The sequence below is a fragment of the Onychostruthus taczanowskii genome, unplaced genomic scaffold (assembly GCF_017590055.1).
Source record: "Onychostruthus taczanowskii isolate IOZ18803 unplaced genomic scaffold, ASM1759005v1 scaffold83, whole genome shotgun sequence".
In the NCBI taxonomy this organism is placed as follows: domain Eukaryota; kingdom Metazoa; phylum Chordata; class Aves; order Passeriformes; family Passeridae; genus Onychostruthus; species Onychostruthus taczanowskii.
The window spans coordinates 2,489,038-2,505,519 of record NW_024506221.1 but is presented as its reverse complement, the minus strand read 5'-3'; the positions used below and the strand labels follow the sequence as shown (position 1 = coordinate 2,505,519).

General features: G+C 36.2%; 1 protein-coding gene across 1 annotated transcript in view; it reads right to left on the bottom strand.

Moving 5' to 3' along the window:
• Positions 1-16,482, bottom strand: part of HCN1 (hyperpolarization activated cyclic nucleotide gated potassium channel 1) — a 191,729-nt gene that overhangs the window by 27,292 nt on the left and 147,955 nt on the right. Inside the window, exon 5 of the mRNA XM_041424593.1 lies at positions 13,574-13,720. Within this exon, the coding sequence (XP_041280527.1) occupies positions 13,574-13,720 (147 nt within the window). The remainder of the gene's footprint in view (positions 1-13,573; positions 13,721-16,482) is intronic.

The following is a 16,482-nucleotide window of genomic DNA, read 5'->3' as shown; positions in this document are numbered from 1 at the left end:
AGTTCCCAAGAGAATGTTCTTTATCTACACCTGTATGGTTTAGTTGACACAGTAGCAACAACAACTGGGAAACCAGTTATTTAAAAATCAGTGGTGATTTGTTCACTGAGTTATTTTACAGCTCTTGAGCAGCTCTGGATGAGAAATACTGTTATCTTTTAATTGCTAGGTTAACACTTACTCTTCTTAGAATGAATTAAAAGCCCATTGGTTCAAAGGCTCTCTCTATAAATTTATTAAGTGGCTTAAATTAAATCTTACTGATTATACTGGATAAATCCCAGTTAGGTGAACTTGAAATATCCATACTGAAATTATGTTTAGTGTTTTTAAGTACATTTCCATTTGCATCTAATTTGATTGGTAATTACTCAGTGAAGGCCTACTTTATATTATGTGCAATAAGTATCAAACTCTTAACTCTACCTAACACACAAAATTTAGACATTCTTAGACCATGTATATTCCACATTTCAAAGTGGGGAAAAAGAGATTTTATAATGAATGAGAATTATTTAGATTTTTTAGGTAAATGTGTGACAGGACCCTGAATGCCTTTACGTATATGTGCTAGAATATTTACAATGCCAGCTATAGAGGTACACATCTATATATAACAGAAGGATATAAAAAGAAAGATAAGGACGATGCACAATCCCCTTCTAATTCTGAACTCAGCCTTCGTCACTGCTTTGCAATGTGAACTGGGGCAAGCTAATTGTAATACCGTTTGAATTTGCCTTCTAAAGGAAACTACTAGCAAGGATGCTGGAGTGGAATCAGGTCCAAAGGCTCAGTGATCTTATGTTATGAGTAGCAACTTGCAATACAGGTGTAAGAAGCCCATGATCCACATTCAGACCACTGCACCAGAGCTCAAGCATGGCAGAATTAGAAAAGTACTGAAAGTGCTGATTTTAGAGCCCTGGTTTATGATGAAACACGAGGATGATGCTCATTTGTAAGGGTGAGACATAGAGAGCTGGCTCCAGAAAAGTTAACAGCAGGTCATAAAAACAGAGATGATTTTTCTGGGAATAATTTAGTAGAGTGTCAGCCAGACAGCCCTCAGGACTGAATTTGCTTGAGAGTACCACTTTGGCTAATATTGGTAGCTGCAGGGAAAAGAGATGAATTAATGGCTAAGGAGTTGTAAAGAGTGGAAAAAATTTGAGGAGGGCAAATGGTGACAGCAGAAACAGCCGCAATAGCAGATCATGTGGAGCAAAGAGATGGCAATCTGGCAGGAGTAGACAAGTCAATGTGTATTAGTAATAACAGCTAGAGTAAAAGTAATGCATCATACTTTAAACATCCAGTGTTTAGTGTGTAGGCACACACACTAAATAATGGCACAGCATCGGAGTAACAGGATCACTTTACAACTAGGAGCCAAATCACAGTCAAGACTTGACACATCAAGGATGCACCAGGACATCCTCAGCATTTTATACTTTCTGAAAACTCTTATTCTATAGCACTTGGAGAAAAAGCAGCTATGTAAATAATAAACAAGAAACCAAGGGAGACACCTAGAGCCTTCTGCTGTCTACATTTACTGCTATTGCTCTGTTTTGCTCTCTGAATGCCATCACTGAGGCCTTAAATACTTGTGCTTCTGCTTCCACTCCGGGACTGGACATGTACTAAAAGCAAAGGGGTCGGATGACAGCAGGGCACTCAAGATCTGCCATTAGCATCTGTGAATGAGCCCAGGCAGCTATGGGATGCAGTTCTTTGCATAATTTTAATATTCTTCTTCAAAACAATTTCAGTTCATCTGCTTGCCCAAAGTTTAAAATTTATTTAACAATTAGCAGCATTTAATTAAATTATATATATAATTTAATTGCTCACTTAGTGAATGAAAAATAGGCTGAGGTTTATTTCCTTAAGAAATATATTCCTATAATTTACTCAGAAAGTTCTTCAAATTATCTTTAGACTATATCTTAATGTCTACTTTTATGAATAAATTTATCTATATTGATTTTATATCACAGGAGGACCCCTAAACCCATTGTAACTACAGTTCATTTTAAGATAATACATTATAAATATAGTCTGGTGCCACAAGAAATAAGTGTTGAGATATATGGCAACAGCAGAAGAAGAGAGACCATATCAAAGCACCTAATGCAATATATGCACTTAGTACTTTTCAGAGATATCAACAGAGTTTTACACAGCATTCTATTCACACAGACATCCTGGACATGTGGTTGCATGTATGTGTCAGAATATAAGTATACAGGTGTGTATGTATATGTATGTATGTATCTGTGTGTATGTGTATATATATATATATAAATATGTATATATATATATGTGTATATATATGTATATATATATATATATATACACACACACACACACAGACACTCACAGACAGACCTGTATATACATATATACACATATGCATATATATGTTCTCCCACACATGTATTTATATGTGTACTGGATATACCTCTATGCCTTGTACATTAAATTTAAAAAAATAAAATCAAAATGTAACTAATTAATGTGTCCCATTAGAGCTATATTTCAAATTAGATTTAGTTATCTTATTTAGAGGTTGATACAACTCATGTAGGAGTCTGTGCTTGTATAACCCAAGTTATAATCTCCAAGCAAAGAGGTGAGAGGAAAGAAGATTCTGCTCCAAGTCCCAATTATGTTCTTTGGAAATGAAATGTCCTGATGTTCTATATTCTGCAAGGACACATGATCTGTATCTATTTTCAGCGAACATCTTCTCACATGGTGGCCTAAAAATAGGCCAGCCACGAACTTTAAATAATGGCTCAGGAAGGGTATTAACCTCTTCCTCACATTCTAAGTTTGTCCCATTGCTTTAAGTATCAATATTATGAAGAACTTATCTGGTGTTAGAGAATGACAAAGCAAGCTACACACACTCCATTTCTGCTTCTCCACAGATGTCTTTGCCTCTTAATTCCCTTCAATGTCTTATATAAATTAAGCTGTCCACACACAATACTGACAGCATTTCTCTTCCTTTAAGTTGTGAATCTGTTTTCTGCCAGCAAAAACCATGAACTATTTCATTTCCAATTCTGCAAGGTGGGAGACTTTCTACTCTTGGTGAAAGCTTGTATTTTCATAAATACAAAAGTGTTTATTCGATGTGTGGCAATTAGTTTCTGGATTCTTGTTTTAGGGACTGTGGATATCTGCATTACCTGCATTTGCCAAATAATCTCTTACAACTGCCTTAGCATAATGCTGATTTTTCAAATGTTTCTCAATAATTCTGCTGTTTCCTTACTTTTTTAATAGACACAGATATATTGTTCCTTCCTGATTTTCAATTTAGTAAAAGAAAAAATCCTCACTATGAAATAAACTTAATTTTTTAATACATGTAAGGTATATTAATGAGATCACAAAAAATTAGTTTTCAGTTGCACAGTAATCTAATGATGGCCATACAGGCTAAAGTGAAAACTGCTAATTACAAAGAATGTTGTTTACTTTAAATTGATATATTTACTACACAGGTGTTTATTTTATCTACAGAATATTTTAGTCATGTAGCAATCATCCCATTGCTTCATTGAGTGCACAAACTTGCAATGATCAGTTCATAAACTTGCAACTGTTCATGTTTTAGGGTACCTTATCTGCATTCTTCAACCAAGCGTGGAATTTTTTTGCTTTTCACAAGTGAGGGAAAAGAAAAATGGATTTATTGAGAAGAAAACTAACACAGACTCCACAGAACAAGCTAGGAGATGAAAATCCTTTTCAGGGAACTCCTTGCCTGTCTGCTCTACTACTACCAAGTCTGGCTTAGGATCCAGTGCTACTACTGAGCCAGCACTGTGAAAAGGTATTGTAAGAGAGGCGGTGGGGACAGATAAAAATATTGCCTTGAACTCAGTCCAGGAGCTACCAGGAAGTCTGTACCTGTACTCACTGTGTCAGACACCACATTTTGCTCCAGCTTTTAATTTGACTCATCTCTGAGACTCCCATTAATCACTAGATGTATCACATATTAAGTTCTTCCAGTGTTAGACACTTGTCTTTAAATGAACCAAGTGTAATTCAACACCTTGTGCATCCATATCTAGGCTATATTTCACTATCTGTCTATTTATTGTAATTTCAAAATTTTAAATTCAATTTCCATTTCCATTTAATCCCTTACATAAAAAATTATTCATCAAAATAGATTAGATTTTCAAAATATTATTTTGGAGCTGTAAAGGAGAGTCCAGATTTTTCATGTACCAAAAAAAATTTAGTATTTCAAATTTGACTTACCCACAGTAAACTTTCTCGAGAAAAGATTTTAAGCATTTGCTTATTGCATCTTCTAGATAACAGTTACAATACAAAAGCACAGATTAAGCAGAGTTTTATGCAGGTTTCAAAGTAATGTACAACTTTTTTGCTCATGTAGCACTAGGACGGAGGTAAAACAATGATTTAGCATGACCTTGAGGTGCAAAATTTAAGTTGGATTATCTCCCACAGCTTTAACTAGGTTAACCTTCCTAAATCATTGGTGTATCAACAGGAAATTAAGTTCATAAGTGTGCCTTCAGAACAGATCTGGCGCTCTGTTGTTTTTCACTCCCCTTGTCTTTGCCTTTGAGATCACATGCTTTTAAAAGGCAACTACAGATTTATGCATGGGAAGTGCTGTGTACCCTTCTGTATGCTGTTACTACCATAATGTGCCACTGAGTGCATAAAAATAGGCACATGCATTTGCTTCTGCATCAAACAGTTCATGGCATATTTATTTCCTCTTGCTGGAGGTGAGTCACAACTCTGATCTTTGTTTGCGGTGACTTTCATGGACAGCGGCACATTAAAAGGGTGCCCCCTCAACACAGAACCTTTTGTATTTAATGCCCCCCACAGCATTTTTGCTGGTTCCAAACAAATGTGCTTCAAAAGCCTTTAGCCTCCTTTCTGAATTTAAATTCCACAATGGAAACTCAAGGAAAAGATGTTCACTTTCACCCACTTCCATTAATGAGATTTACAGGAAAGGGATGTATGTGGGTATGTCTGTACTGTGCATCCCTGTCTTGTTTGAAATATGTTTTCTACTGGAGTCCCAGCTGCATCCTGCCCTCTGCTTTCCCCCGTCCCCTTTCCATTGTTTTCATTATGACATGATGACATGACTTTTTATTGCAGAAGTCGATAAAGAAGAAATGGAGAACCCTGGAGTACCAGGGTGCCAGATCTCCTAATCTTGACTTAAGAGAAACAATGTCATTTCCAGCTCTGCATCAAGAATTTTAATTTACTTATTTTTCATTTATTCTCAGTTATTCTCTAAAGAGTTCAGAGGAACATGTTTTAAATTCTGCTGTTTTCTGTAATAGATTCATAGTCACAATTCAGGGATTAGAGAAAAGATTGTTTGGTTTTAGCTAAATAAACCAATATTTTCAACATCCTACCAAAAAGGACCTACCTGTCAAGCCAGAGCAAGCTTAGTATTAAGAGAATGTGTTCACATCAGACGACCTAACTCAGGAGTTATCTGAAGTATGTTACTATTACTATTCTGGAACCTCCTAAAAATCAGCAATGCTATCTCTAATTGCAATAGCATATTCAGATCTGATGGAAATGAATATGTTGTGGTACGCACCAATTTATAGCAACTTGTCTTGGCTTTCACCAGAAACTACAAGGAGATTAAAAAAAGTGCTTGACTCTTTCCATCCACTGCCCCAAGCACCACCTTGGTATCAAGCAGCTGAACAATTCTTTGGTCTGTTAAAAACTGAGACATGACAGACACTTGGAAGCACAATCTTGGGCAGAATAAGGCAGTGGGTAAATTTAGTCATTGCACTGGACCTGGTGCCCACAAAGAAACCTTTCTGATTCTGCTCTTCAGATGCCTGAACAGCACTTCCAACAGAAGCACACACAGACTGGATTTACTTTTCTCTCACAGTACTCGGTTTGCATCTAAATAGTTTGGAACTTTTATCAAACAATTTGTCTTGCTTTATGTGAAAGAAAATTGCTGCACTAAGAATTGGGCATTTATTTGGATTAGTATATTTGCAGAGCTCATGAAAGAACTGTCATGTCTGAAATATTTATTAAACAATTTATTAAACAATTACAACAAAGGAGTCTTGTAGGTGCCTATTCAAAATCATATGACTATTAAAAATCAAAACGACTGAGAAGTACCAGGGTAGTATTATGTGTACTATTGGAAGCAGTTAGATCTGGGACTTGTCAAAGAATGTCTCAGCTCAGGATGGATTTGCTAATAAAGCATGTCAAACACAGATAGGACTGTGATCAAAGTTTCCTGAACATGGGGAACAGCAGTGGAAGTGGTTGACAATTTCACCGCAGCATGTACACTGTGAATGTGCATACATCAAAGGGCAAACACTCCCCAGAGCTCAGCAAATCAAACCACATTGTCTTAGGTCCCTGGGAAACAGCCTTGAATGTGCACACCATTTGTTACCATGTAACACCTGCTGAGGAAAATCATCTTAAAATACAATAATTCAATCACGTGGTGATTGTCTGCCCATTTCCACATTAAAATGGCCATTTGCTACTATTTCCAATTGTAAAAACTTCATTATAGTTCCATCTAAGAACTTTTCTTTCAGCCTTGTATACTTGGACTGCAATTTAGACATAATTTACACATATTTGAAAACCACTCATTTTCTTTTTCAGCATTAGCCACATAAATCATGCTGTGGTATATGAGCATTTATTCTGCAAGGCTGACATGCTGCATAATTCACTCACGATTCAGTACTCCAGAATATGAACTACAGTTATACCTTATCTCTGAGAAAAACAAACAAACTAACAAACAAACAAACAAACAAAAAAAACCACCCCTCTTTAATTCCCTACTTAAAGATAAGGAGATATTTAAGTGTCTTCCAATGTGACTACATCTATAATAAAGATACATTTTCTTAGTTCCTCTCTTTAAGCTTCATACTAAGGGTCACTGCCTATTAAAATGCAGAAAAATACAGCGGATTGCAGTGAACTAGTTACCTGTCTTTTATGAGATAAATTTGTGGACATAAGCTGTAATGGAATCAAAATCTCCAAATTCAAACATTTCTATGATACATTATTGTGTTTTAATAAAAAAAAATTTTCTACCATTATTTTAATATTTGCAAGTCCATACCCCTTAATCATAATGACTACACTATTAAAAAGCATCAAAGCATTCTGTAATCTAATCACACCCCATTTTGGCCTTATATTATTACTCTGGAGATGCTTCATCTCTTGTGCATTATAGTATAGTCTAAATAAGACTACATTGCTTAGTGATTTCTAAACATAATTACTAAATAAAAATAAAGACATTAAATATAATATTATTAAATAGTAATATTAAAATATATATATAATATATTTTGATATATATTTATAATATATATAAATAATAATATTAAAAATAGCTAAATTTTAATAGGGAAAAGGAGAAGGTCAACAATTAAGAAAGAACACCAAGGTTACCAAATTGCTAATTTTAAAACTGACTTTAAACACACAAAATATTTCTCTACAAAAATACCTAATTTGTTTACAAGTACCAAATCATCTGGTTTGGGTCCAATTTTCACTCAGATACAATATAAATTATAAATCCAGCAATGGAAGGTTTCCTTCACTTTATTGTGAGAGTACTTTTCTTACAAGAACTGTCACAAAATGCCACTCCTAATGCAGCACTGAGATGTTTCTCGGAACCTTACACCTGACTCATTAGGCTGTCAGAGGTACCACAATGTACTACATTCACTATCCCTGCGGGAACAACAAAGGTCAAGGACTTCACAAAGGTCTGCTCAGTTCCAGAAATAGCACCATGTAAAGGTGGGGAAGCTTGTTAAAAAGAAACTACAAGAAGCTTCTTATGGTCTGGTTGGAAGTCACTGGTGGGGAGCAATATTAAGTGATATACCTAAATAAATGCATGAAATAATGTATTCATTACCACTCAGAGTTAGTTTTTACCATTACAATTTAAAAGAAAAAGTAAACTCAATGCTTGGCAATGATTAAAAAGCAAACCAACGTTAGGAATTACTTGCGTTATTACAGCACCAGTATTCTTGCTGCAGACCTGGTGCTTCCACCTCTAAAAGGCTATAGTAGACCCAAGGAAAAAATAATGAAAATGGCAAGAAGAATGATCTAGCTTCCATGCAAGAAACAATTAACATCAGAAAAATACAGTTTAAGGATGTTATCCTGTAAGTTAGGATAAAAAAATAATCGTAAATGGCATGCAAAGAGTCAGTAAAAACTGACTGTACTATGTAATTTTTGCTGCAAGAATTAATGTCTATCAAAACTAAAAAACACTTGGAGCTCTTTTCAATCCCAAAAGAAGGTGGTGGTTTCTCATGCAGGAGAGGTCAGGTCTGTGCTCTTTGACAAAGGATGGTGTAGTTGCAGAGAGTACTTAGAATAAAGAATGCAAATAAGTAGTGTGAAGAGATGAGTATTAAAGATTATCCAGTACTCAAATCACATCAGTCTCAGAGTATCCCTCGACCTGAAAATACTGAGAGTCTAGGAGAGTCATTAAGGACACACCTTACTTTCCCTGTTCTTCTTTCATGGTCATGCACCCACAGCCACTGCTGGCGGGACTGATGGCTTAAACAAAGGCCAGAGCTGAGTCACTTTGACTTATACTCAGTTACAACACGGAACTAGCAATGTATATGTATTTCAGCTTTTATAATTCAGGTGTTCTTTTGGAATATATTTCTCTTAGGTGCATTTGGTTTTTTTTCAGCTTCTTGTCTGGACAGTCTCCATTTCATGCCATGACAGTTACAAAGACCACTTTTGGGATTAAGGCCTCCTGAGGCCAAAGGATATTCAAGCTTTGTAGATGGTAAGAATGACACGTTAAAAAATGTGAAGTTTAATAGCTCTGCCTGTTGAAGAGCTAGAGATGACATTTATATAAGGACAACATGCTAACTGTGTCTAATCACTACCTCAAGAAATGAGGGAGAGCGACAGTTAATTGCAAATGCTATTAAAGACAGAATTTATTTCACATGTCAACTGCTGTTAGAAAATGCAGTCTTTTTTCTAAGCTAGGCAGCTATGTTTTCTTTACCGTGAGAGCATGTGCATGTGGGTGGTGTGTGCAGAGGGAGCCTGATGATTATCTTAGACTTGTTGCAGAACTTCTGTGGAGAGACAGACAGGTTGGATGAATCCAACACTGCATGGCATCTAAGAAGTAATTTAAAATCTTTCATGTCTACCAAAATTGTAACTGCCAGGAGTCTCTTGATTATCCAGAGATAATCTCAAGAGAAGACTGGACACTTATTATCAGATAAGTCTGTCTATGGAAAAGGGGATATGCTTTGCATTCATGTGAAATTTCTGAATTTAACGAAAAGAAACCCTTATCCTTTAATTTTGTCAGAGAGCATGTATTCTTACAAGGACATAACATATTGCAGTTTATGGCTAATTCAGTTTGAGTGAGTAGAGCTGAGAGTATCCAGTTAATTGCAATACTAGTGGATTAATACACCCAAATTGTGCAATTAACTAAAGAGGGGAGAATATGGAACTTTTCAGTCTCATAAATGTAGACTTAGTTCCCAGTCATCAAATGCAATCTCTGTTAATACTAGATTATCCTGGAAGGATACAGGTCAGCCACCAGTTGCATTACTCAGCTTTGAAGCACTTAGAGCATTGTACAGTTTAAAAAGGTTCAGGATTCCCTTTCCCCTTTTTTTTTTTTAATGAAGCCTTAGTTAATTCCCCACAATAAGCATGACTCTATTTCTATTATCCAACCAAGCTAAGCAGTCACACACATGTATCAAATCTTTTCTCAGATTTTCATTATTTTAATCATCCAATCTACTGTGAATGTTCCATACATAATGTTCAGAAGCTCAATAAAATGAACATCCATCCTCTTTTACAAATAAAATCTTAACTCTGTTATCAATTGCAGATGATTGTCCTGCTCTGCACTGGTGTGACCTCACCGGAGTCCTGTGTGCCATTTTGGGTGCTAGAGCATAAATTGACATTGAACTATTCGAGGAGGGTAATAAGGACGAAGGGCCTTGAGGTGAAGCTGAATAGGAGTAGTTGAGGTCACCTGGTCTGTTCAGCCTGGGGGAGACCCCATTGTGCTCACAAGTTCCTTCTGAGGGGAAGAGGAGGGGCAGGCACTGATCTCTGCTCTGTGGTGACCAGCGACAGGACCCGAGGGAAAGGCCTGAAGCTGAGTCAGGGGAGGGTTACAAAGAGGTTGGCTCCTAAAAAAGATTTTTCACCCAGAGGGTGTTTGGGCACTGGAACAGCTCCCCAGGGCAGTGGTCACAGCACCAGCCTGACAGAGCTCAAGGAGTGTTTGAACAACTCAGGCACAGGGTGTGACTCCTGGGGGTGGTGATGTGCACGGCCAGGGTTGGACTTGACGCCCCTGATGGGTCCCTTCCAACTCAGCATATTCTATGATTCTATGGTTCTACAGCTTTATTGCTAGCATTTATCATGTAAGAATTATTTTTACACCAGAATTTTGCTGCTGATTCTATGTACTTTAGTTATTTTTAATGGTTGAATGATAATATTTATATCATGCATAATTACTTTCTTGCTAAAAAAACCCCAAAATTTTAAAACGTGAACCAAAAAGAAGGTCATCACTCTTAAAGAAAGCATAGCTGTGGAAAATTTTAGCCCATACAGTAAATTTGAATGGTAGAGAACAAGAAATAGTGAAAACCCTGCAATTTTTTCTTAATATTTTACGATGTTATAATTACTCAGCTGTTAGTATAGTTTCTTTTGTTCTGCTTACTGCAAGTGAGGAAATAATGGTTTCACATTAATATCTTCATCAGAAGCTACTTTCATCAACCAAAGTATGTCCTATGGAGACTCTGAATGTTTACTCCAAATTCCAAGTACAATCAAATATAGGTTTAATTAAAAACTCAAGAAATGCACTAAATATTTTGTTTTCAGTGATGCAGACAGGGTATTTGTGGTATTACCTATTATAGCTTTGTGCAGTTAATGGCATGTAAGGTGGTAAAGCCCATCCAATATATGAACAACTGTGTTCCACCTTTAAAAGCCTCCAATTTATTATCCATTGTTTGCATCAAAAAAACACCACCTGTACTACTAAGCTGCACATACTGAAGTGGTAGCTAAAACAGAATTTGAAACTATTAACTAAGCAAAATAACTAAGTGATGTTTTCAGGCCACAGTTGATAAGCTGACATGAAAATTTTGAGAGATTCATTGAGAAACCTGTTCTGGCACTGCCAGTGGCCAGTTATTATTTTTTCTCTTTCTTTTTTTGACCTTTCTCTGGAACTCTACTGTGTTGTCAGCAGGGCAATGTGAAACCTGATTGTAGCTAATTTTTTGTTATATAATAGAGAGAACAAAGAAGACCTGTTAAGTACAGCATAACCATAACCATTCCTCCCATGAAATTCTATTATTCTTTCATGTTTTTAGGGGCTCATTAATTTTTGAAATTTTACATGCTTGATCTCTCACCAGAAGTGCTTTTTGTTTGTTATGGTTGACCAAATTTGCCTTTCTGCTTCTAAGCTGTTAGGAAAAAAGAGGGGGAAGGGGACAGGGCTATGGGAGGGAGGGTGGAAGGAAGGAAACCAAAAGGGAGGCAGGAAAAGCTGAAAACACAAGTAATCAGGGTGCCGCAATTGCAAATTGCTGGTAGTAAAATAGTATTTTGCAATGGAAGGGAATCAGGCTTTACTTTTGGAGAAATGCTTTCCTTAGAAGTGGAAAAAGATGAAATTGTTTCTGCTGTCAGTGTTTGTACATGGTTCTGTTCTCTTAACAAAACACAAGCTCCATACTGGCCAAGATTCATGTTTTTACTCTCACTGTGGTCTAGGGATAGTTCCCACACTTTTCCTGACCCACAAGGCAGATTCTTGCAGTATGTTCTCCTCTTGGCATTTCAAAAGCTGCTGAGGGGAACCACAGTGTAAACAGGCAGTGGCAATGCAGAAGCCAGGGCCCTCTACCTGCATTCCAAAACACAAACTCAAAATATGACTACACCTATGTGAGGGAATTAAGTAGGTCAAGGATCTGGAACTTAGTCAAGGGTTATTAAATTGTTAGAACAATCATGCTTTGGCCTGATTTTGACTTTAGGTATCTAGCAAAACACAACAATTTTGGGCAGCACTCACCATAACCACTTGGCAGTTTGTAGGAGGGACGCTACTATGACACTTTCACAACAGAGATGCAGACTGTGACTTGGCAAGGCTTTGTTTCTTTATGACTATTTTAAATATGGAACTTGATTGATTTTGGCAATGGATTGCATGACATGTTTTCTCTATCCCAGCAAAGTGCAGGATTCAGTAGTACAGAAAACCCACCACAGACCTCTATTCTCTCTTTATACCTCAAAACTTGAAAAAAACCCTGACCAACCTTATCTATCTATCTATCTATCTATCTATCTATCTATCTACCTTTCTAAAAGTGCAGATGTCATGCTGTGCTATGTTGGATGTTATATATATATTATACGCAGCCATATATATACAGATGTATGGACACATAATCAGCACCACTCCTCCAAAAGCAGAGGATATTAGAAGGTGTTACTTGGTAGCACTGAAAATTACACAGGTCTCGTCACATACTAGACTGTTCCACCCTTACTTTTCTTTTTTCTTTTCTCTTTTCCCTGTTTATGCTCTCTTCCCTCTGAGTTTTTCAACTTGTCTCTTCTCTGGGGTTTTTTTCTCTTCTTTCAATAGAGGATATCAGCCAACATCCTTGAACAGGTCAGGCATGAGCACAGCCCAACAGAAGACCATCTGATTTATATTCCCATTAAGCAGCTACTTCTGCTACTGCAAGATGATACCTTGTCCAGCAAGGTACCAGCAATGAAAATTCCAACTGCTTCTGCACATCACATCACCTCACACAGCAAAGCATAACCCTTAAAACTGGAATACAGACTACAGTTTCAACAAAAGAGATTTTTTAAATGGGTTTTATATATTGTATTCCATCTTTCTCATCTCAAGTGAAGACCACCTTTACCAACGAAGCTACTTTAGATGAAACTAAGCAGCTCTGCCTTTGTGATGGCTTTCAGTGGTTTTAACTGTATTTACAACTGTAATTGTATGGCTAACAAGTAGGGATGGTAGAAAAAGAATTTCACCCAAGATCATTTTAGTCCAGATGATCTCTGTTTTAAAATGAGGCAGAAAAACATGAATTTCAGTCAACAATAAGGGTGTGGTTTTACTGTTTGGCAGGATTTTATCCTTTGACATCCTTGTGTGGCAGTGATTGACAGACTGGTCCTGAATAGAGTGTAGATATTATTTCTTTGTGTCAACCTACTATAAATTTAATTATCCTGGTCATCCATTGACTATGGTAAAGAAGATTAAATGCTATAGAAGGTAAAGAGCATTTCAACACAGAAACAGCAAAGAAATTTTTTCCTAGCATGAAGAGCTATTAAAATACTTTAATCTTACCTCCCTGAGAGGATCATTGAGCTCATTCAAAATATTTTCTTCATCAAAGATCTTGCCTTGGTAGCGATGCTCATAGTAATCATGGATCTTCTGGCGCATTTCGGCAGGTAACTTGTGGAACGACATGTACTGTTCCACTTGTTTGTACTGTCAGGATAAAAAAAAAGGAAGAATTAGAAAAAATCCTTAAATTTTTGCTATCTAAAAGTACCTACAAAATACAAATTCATTCATGCATCCACTTAAGCTCTACATATATTAATTATAAAGGTAACATTTTTTTTCACATATCAGAAAACCCTCACACAAATATTAATTAATGTAATATTACTCACATGACAGCGTATCTGTAAATTACAGAGACTACCTTTAGCAGCAATGCTAATATCCACATGAAATGTAAGTTATAGGAGAAAACCCTCATACTTCTCATATGTTTCCTAACTTCCCAGCTGTACAGGAGCTGCAAAAATACACCAACACAATTTTTAGCTCATGCAGTAGACAGGAAAGCTGTACACAGTGTTTAGTCTGTAGCACTGCATTCAGGGAGAGCTGAAGTTGTGAAATTTTATAAACTGGCTATGATGCATTGCTAAGCAACATATTAATGTGTGTATTCTTATGAAGTTAAAACCTGTGGAGAGAGTGAAATAGAAAACATTCCTCAGGAGGGATGAAGAGAAGAGAGGTAAACTAGAAAAATAGGTGTGGGATCAGGATACAGAAAGGGAAGAGGGAAGAAAAAGATACTAGGGTCCAGGAGACCAAAGAGATCTCTCTTCATTTACCCTGTACATTTGGTTTCTTTGTTTTTACTAGTCCTCTGTCCTATATTCTGGGACTTGCCTTTTCTTTTATTTCTTCCCCTTTTCAGAAGCATTTTTGGATAGCATAGTTTTCAGAAAATGAAGTCCCAAATCAACACACTCATAGTTGTAGTGTACTAAACTACATAATAATCTAAGACCCACAAAATGGACAAGTTCTCCAAATTGTCTAAAGTGCAAATGGACAAATTCTCCAGGACAAGATTTTTGCCCCTCAGAGTCCCACATCCTTGTCTCAGCTGAAAACGATAAGGCACTGAGGCAGAGAAGGATAAATCCCTTCTCAGGCTGAAAAGTGAGTTAAAACTTGGCAGAAACTTGATTCACAGATGTAAACAGTCTTAATTTATTTTTATCAGTTATTTCATGCTTAATTAGGGAATCTAAACTGTTTCCAATGAAAAAGCCAATGAAGTCCTAATTAGGATTGGCACCTCTGTAGAACAATTAAGCAAATGTATAATGTAGATGCCCTCTTTGTGAACTGCAGCACCTATTCTTTAACTTATATAATTGAAGACTGTTCTGTCTTCTGGAATTGAAATTAGCTTTTGCTTTGCAAAGTGGCAAAAGATTAGATGAGGCCATGTGTACAACATACATTCTAAAAATACGAGGAAAGTAATTTTGCATGGGACTATTTAACATTGAATATATTATAGTGATTTAACCCCAGCACAGCCATTTTGCCCCTCTGCAGTAACAATTCTTCACCCACATCCTTTAGATGTGTGATTCAAATTTGCATGCTTGACATGGGTTTCTGATCTGATATGAATAAATTTATCCATACATTGTGGGTTAGAATCAGACATCATCACTATGGCCACTAGGACAGAGGCTGCTCCCTCTACACAATCTTATTCACACACAAATGTGCTTAAGTAACACTAATAGCTAATAATCCTTGCTAATAAAAGAAATACATTCATTCTGATGTATATTGCCAGCAAGCTGCAGAAGATTTTTATACCAGAATGACCTTGAAATAGAGAAAATTCAAACTGCAAGGAAATTGCTTGGGCAGCAATTTCCACTGTTGCCTTTCATTAGTGCTGTTATCTGAATGGGGGCTCTCTCCTGCACTAGCATGCTATTTTCTTTAACAAGATTTATGCTTACACATGAGACTTTTAGGGAAAAAAAACCAAAAAAACCTAGTAGGAATGTACTGCTTATCACTGGCACGTCTCAAAGTGTTTCCAAATTAGTAATATATAGAATAACAGGCACAGATGAATATTACCATCCTTTTCTTTTAAAATCTATGAAGAAGTGAAAAGCATTCCACAATTCCCAGAAGTTTTTAACCATCCAACATAATATCAAGGTCCCTTTCCATATCTAAATATCTGAGCCTCTGAGTGGGAAGCATATTATCATTAGCCTTTTCATCAATATTTTCCTAATATTTCTTAGTGTGTGATTTTGGCTCATTTTCTGTACCATTCAGTCTTGTACTGCTCCCTTCTTGACATTCTGTTCACATGTAGTGTTACCTCAAAACTTTTAACTTGCCCTCTTGTTCAGGAACTGATATCTTTCATTAACTCAGCACAATAAATAATTACTTTTTCAATTCCTCAGAAAAGAAAGTTCATATTGTCAGCCTGCTACATGTTACTGGCAATACTGTGGGTATTCCAGATTAGTTGCCACTGTGGTGTGTCACATGCCAATTGCAAAAGAAAGTCCTGAAATGAAGACACAAAGACAGCAAGATTAATATGGTCTTCTAATTTTATCTAATAAACCAGAAATTTGTCCCAATAAAGAGTATTTTCTTTGTGGATACATATATCAGATATCAATATCAGACTACACATATCAATAATGGTTAGAAAAAAGGTATTTTTCACTTTAAAGTAATTATACTCTGTTTTATTCCTGAGGCTGTCTTTATGCATTACAAAAAGCAAATAGCTTTAAGAGAACGGAAATATTTTCTGGAAAAGATAAAAGATGTAAAAAAGATTTTAAAATTTTCATTAGTGTTTTGAATCCCTTAAGAAATATTATAATTCAGTAGCTTCTTGATTTTGCTAAGTATAACTTTAGATCTGAAGTGGACAAAATTGT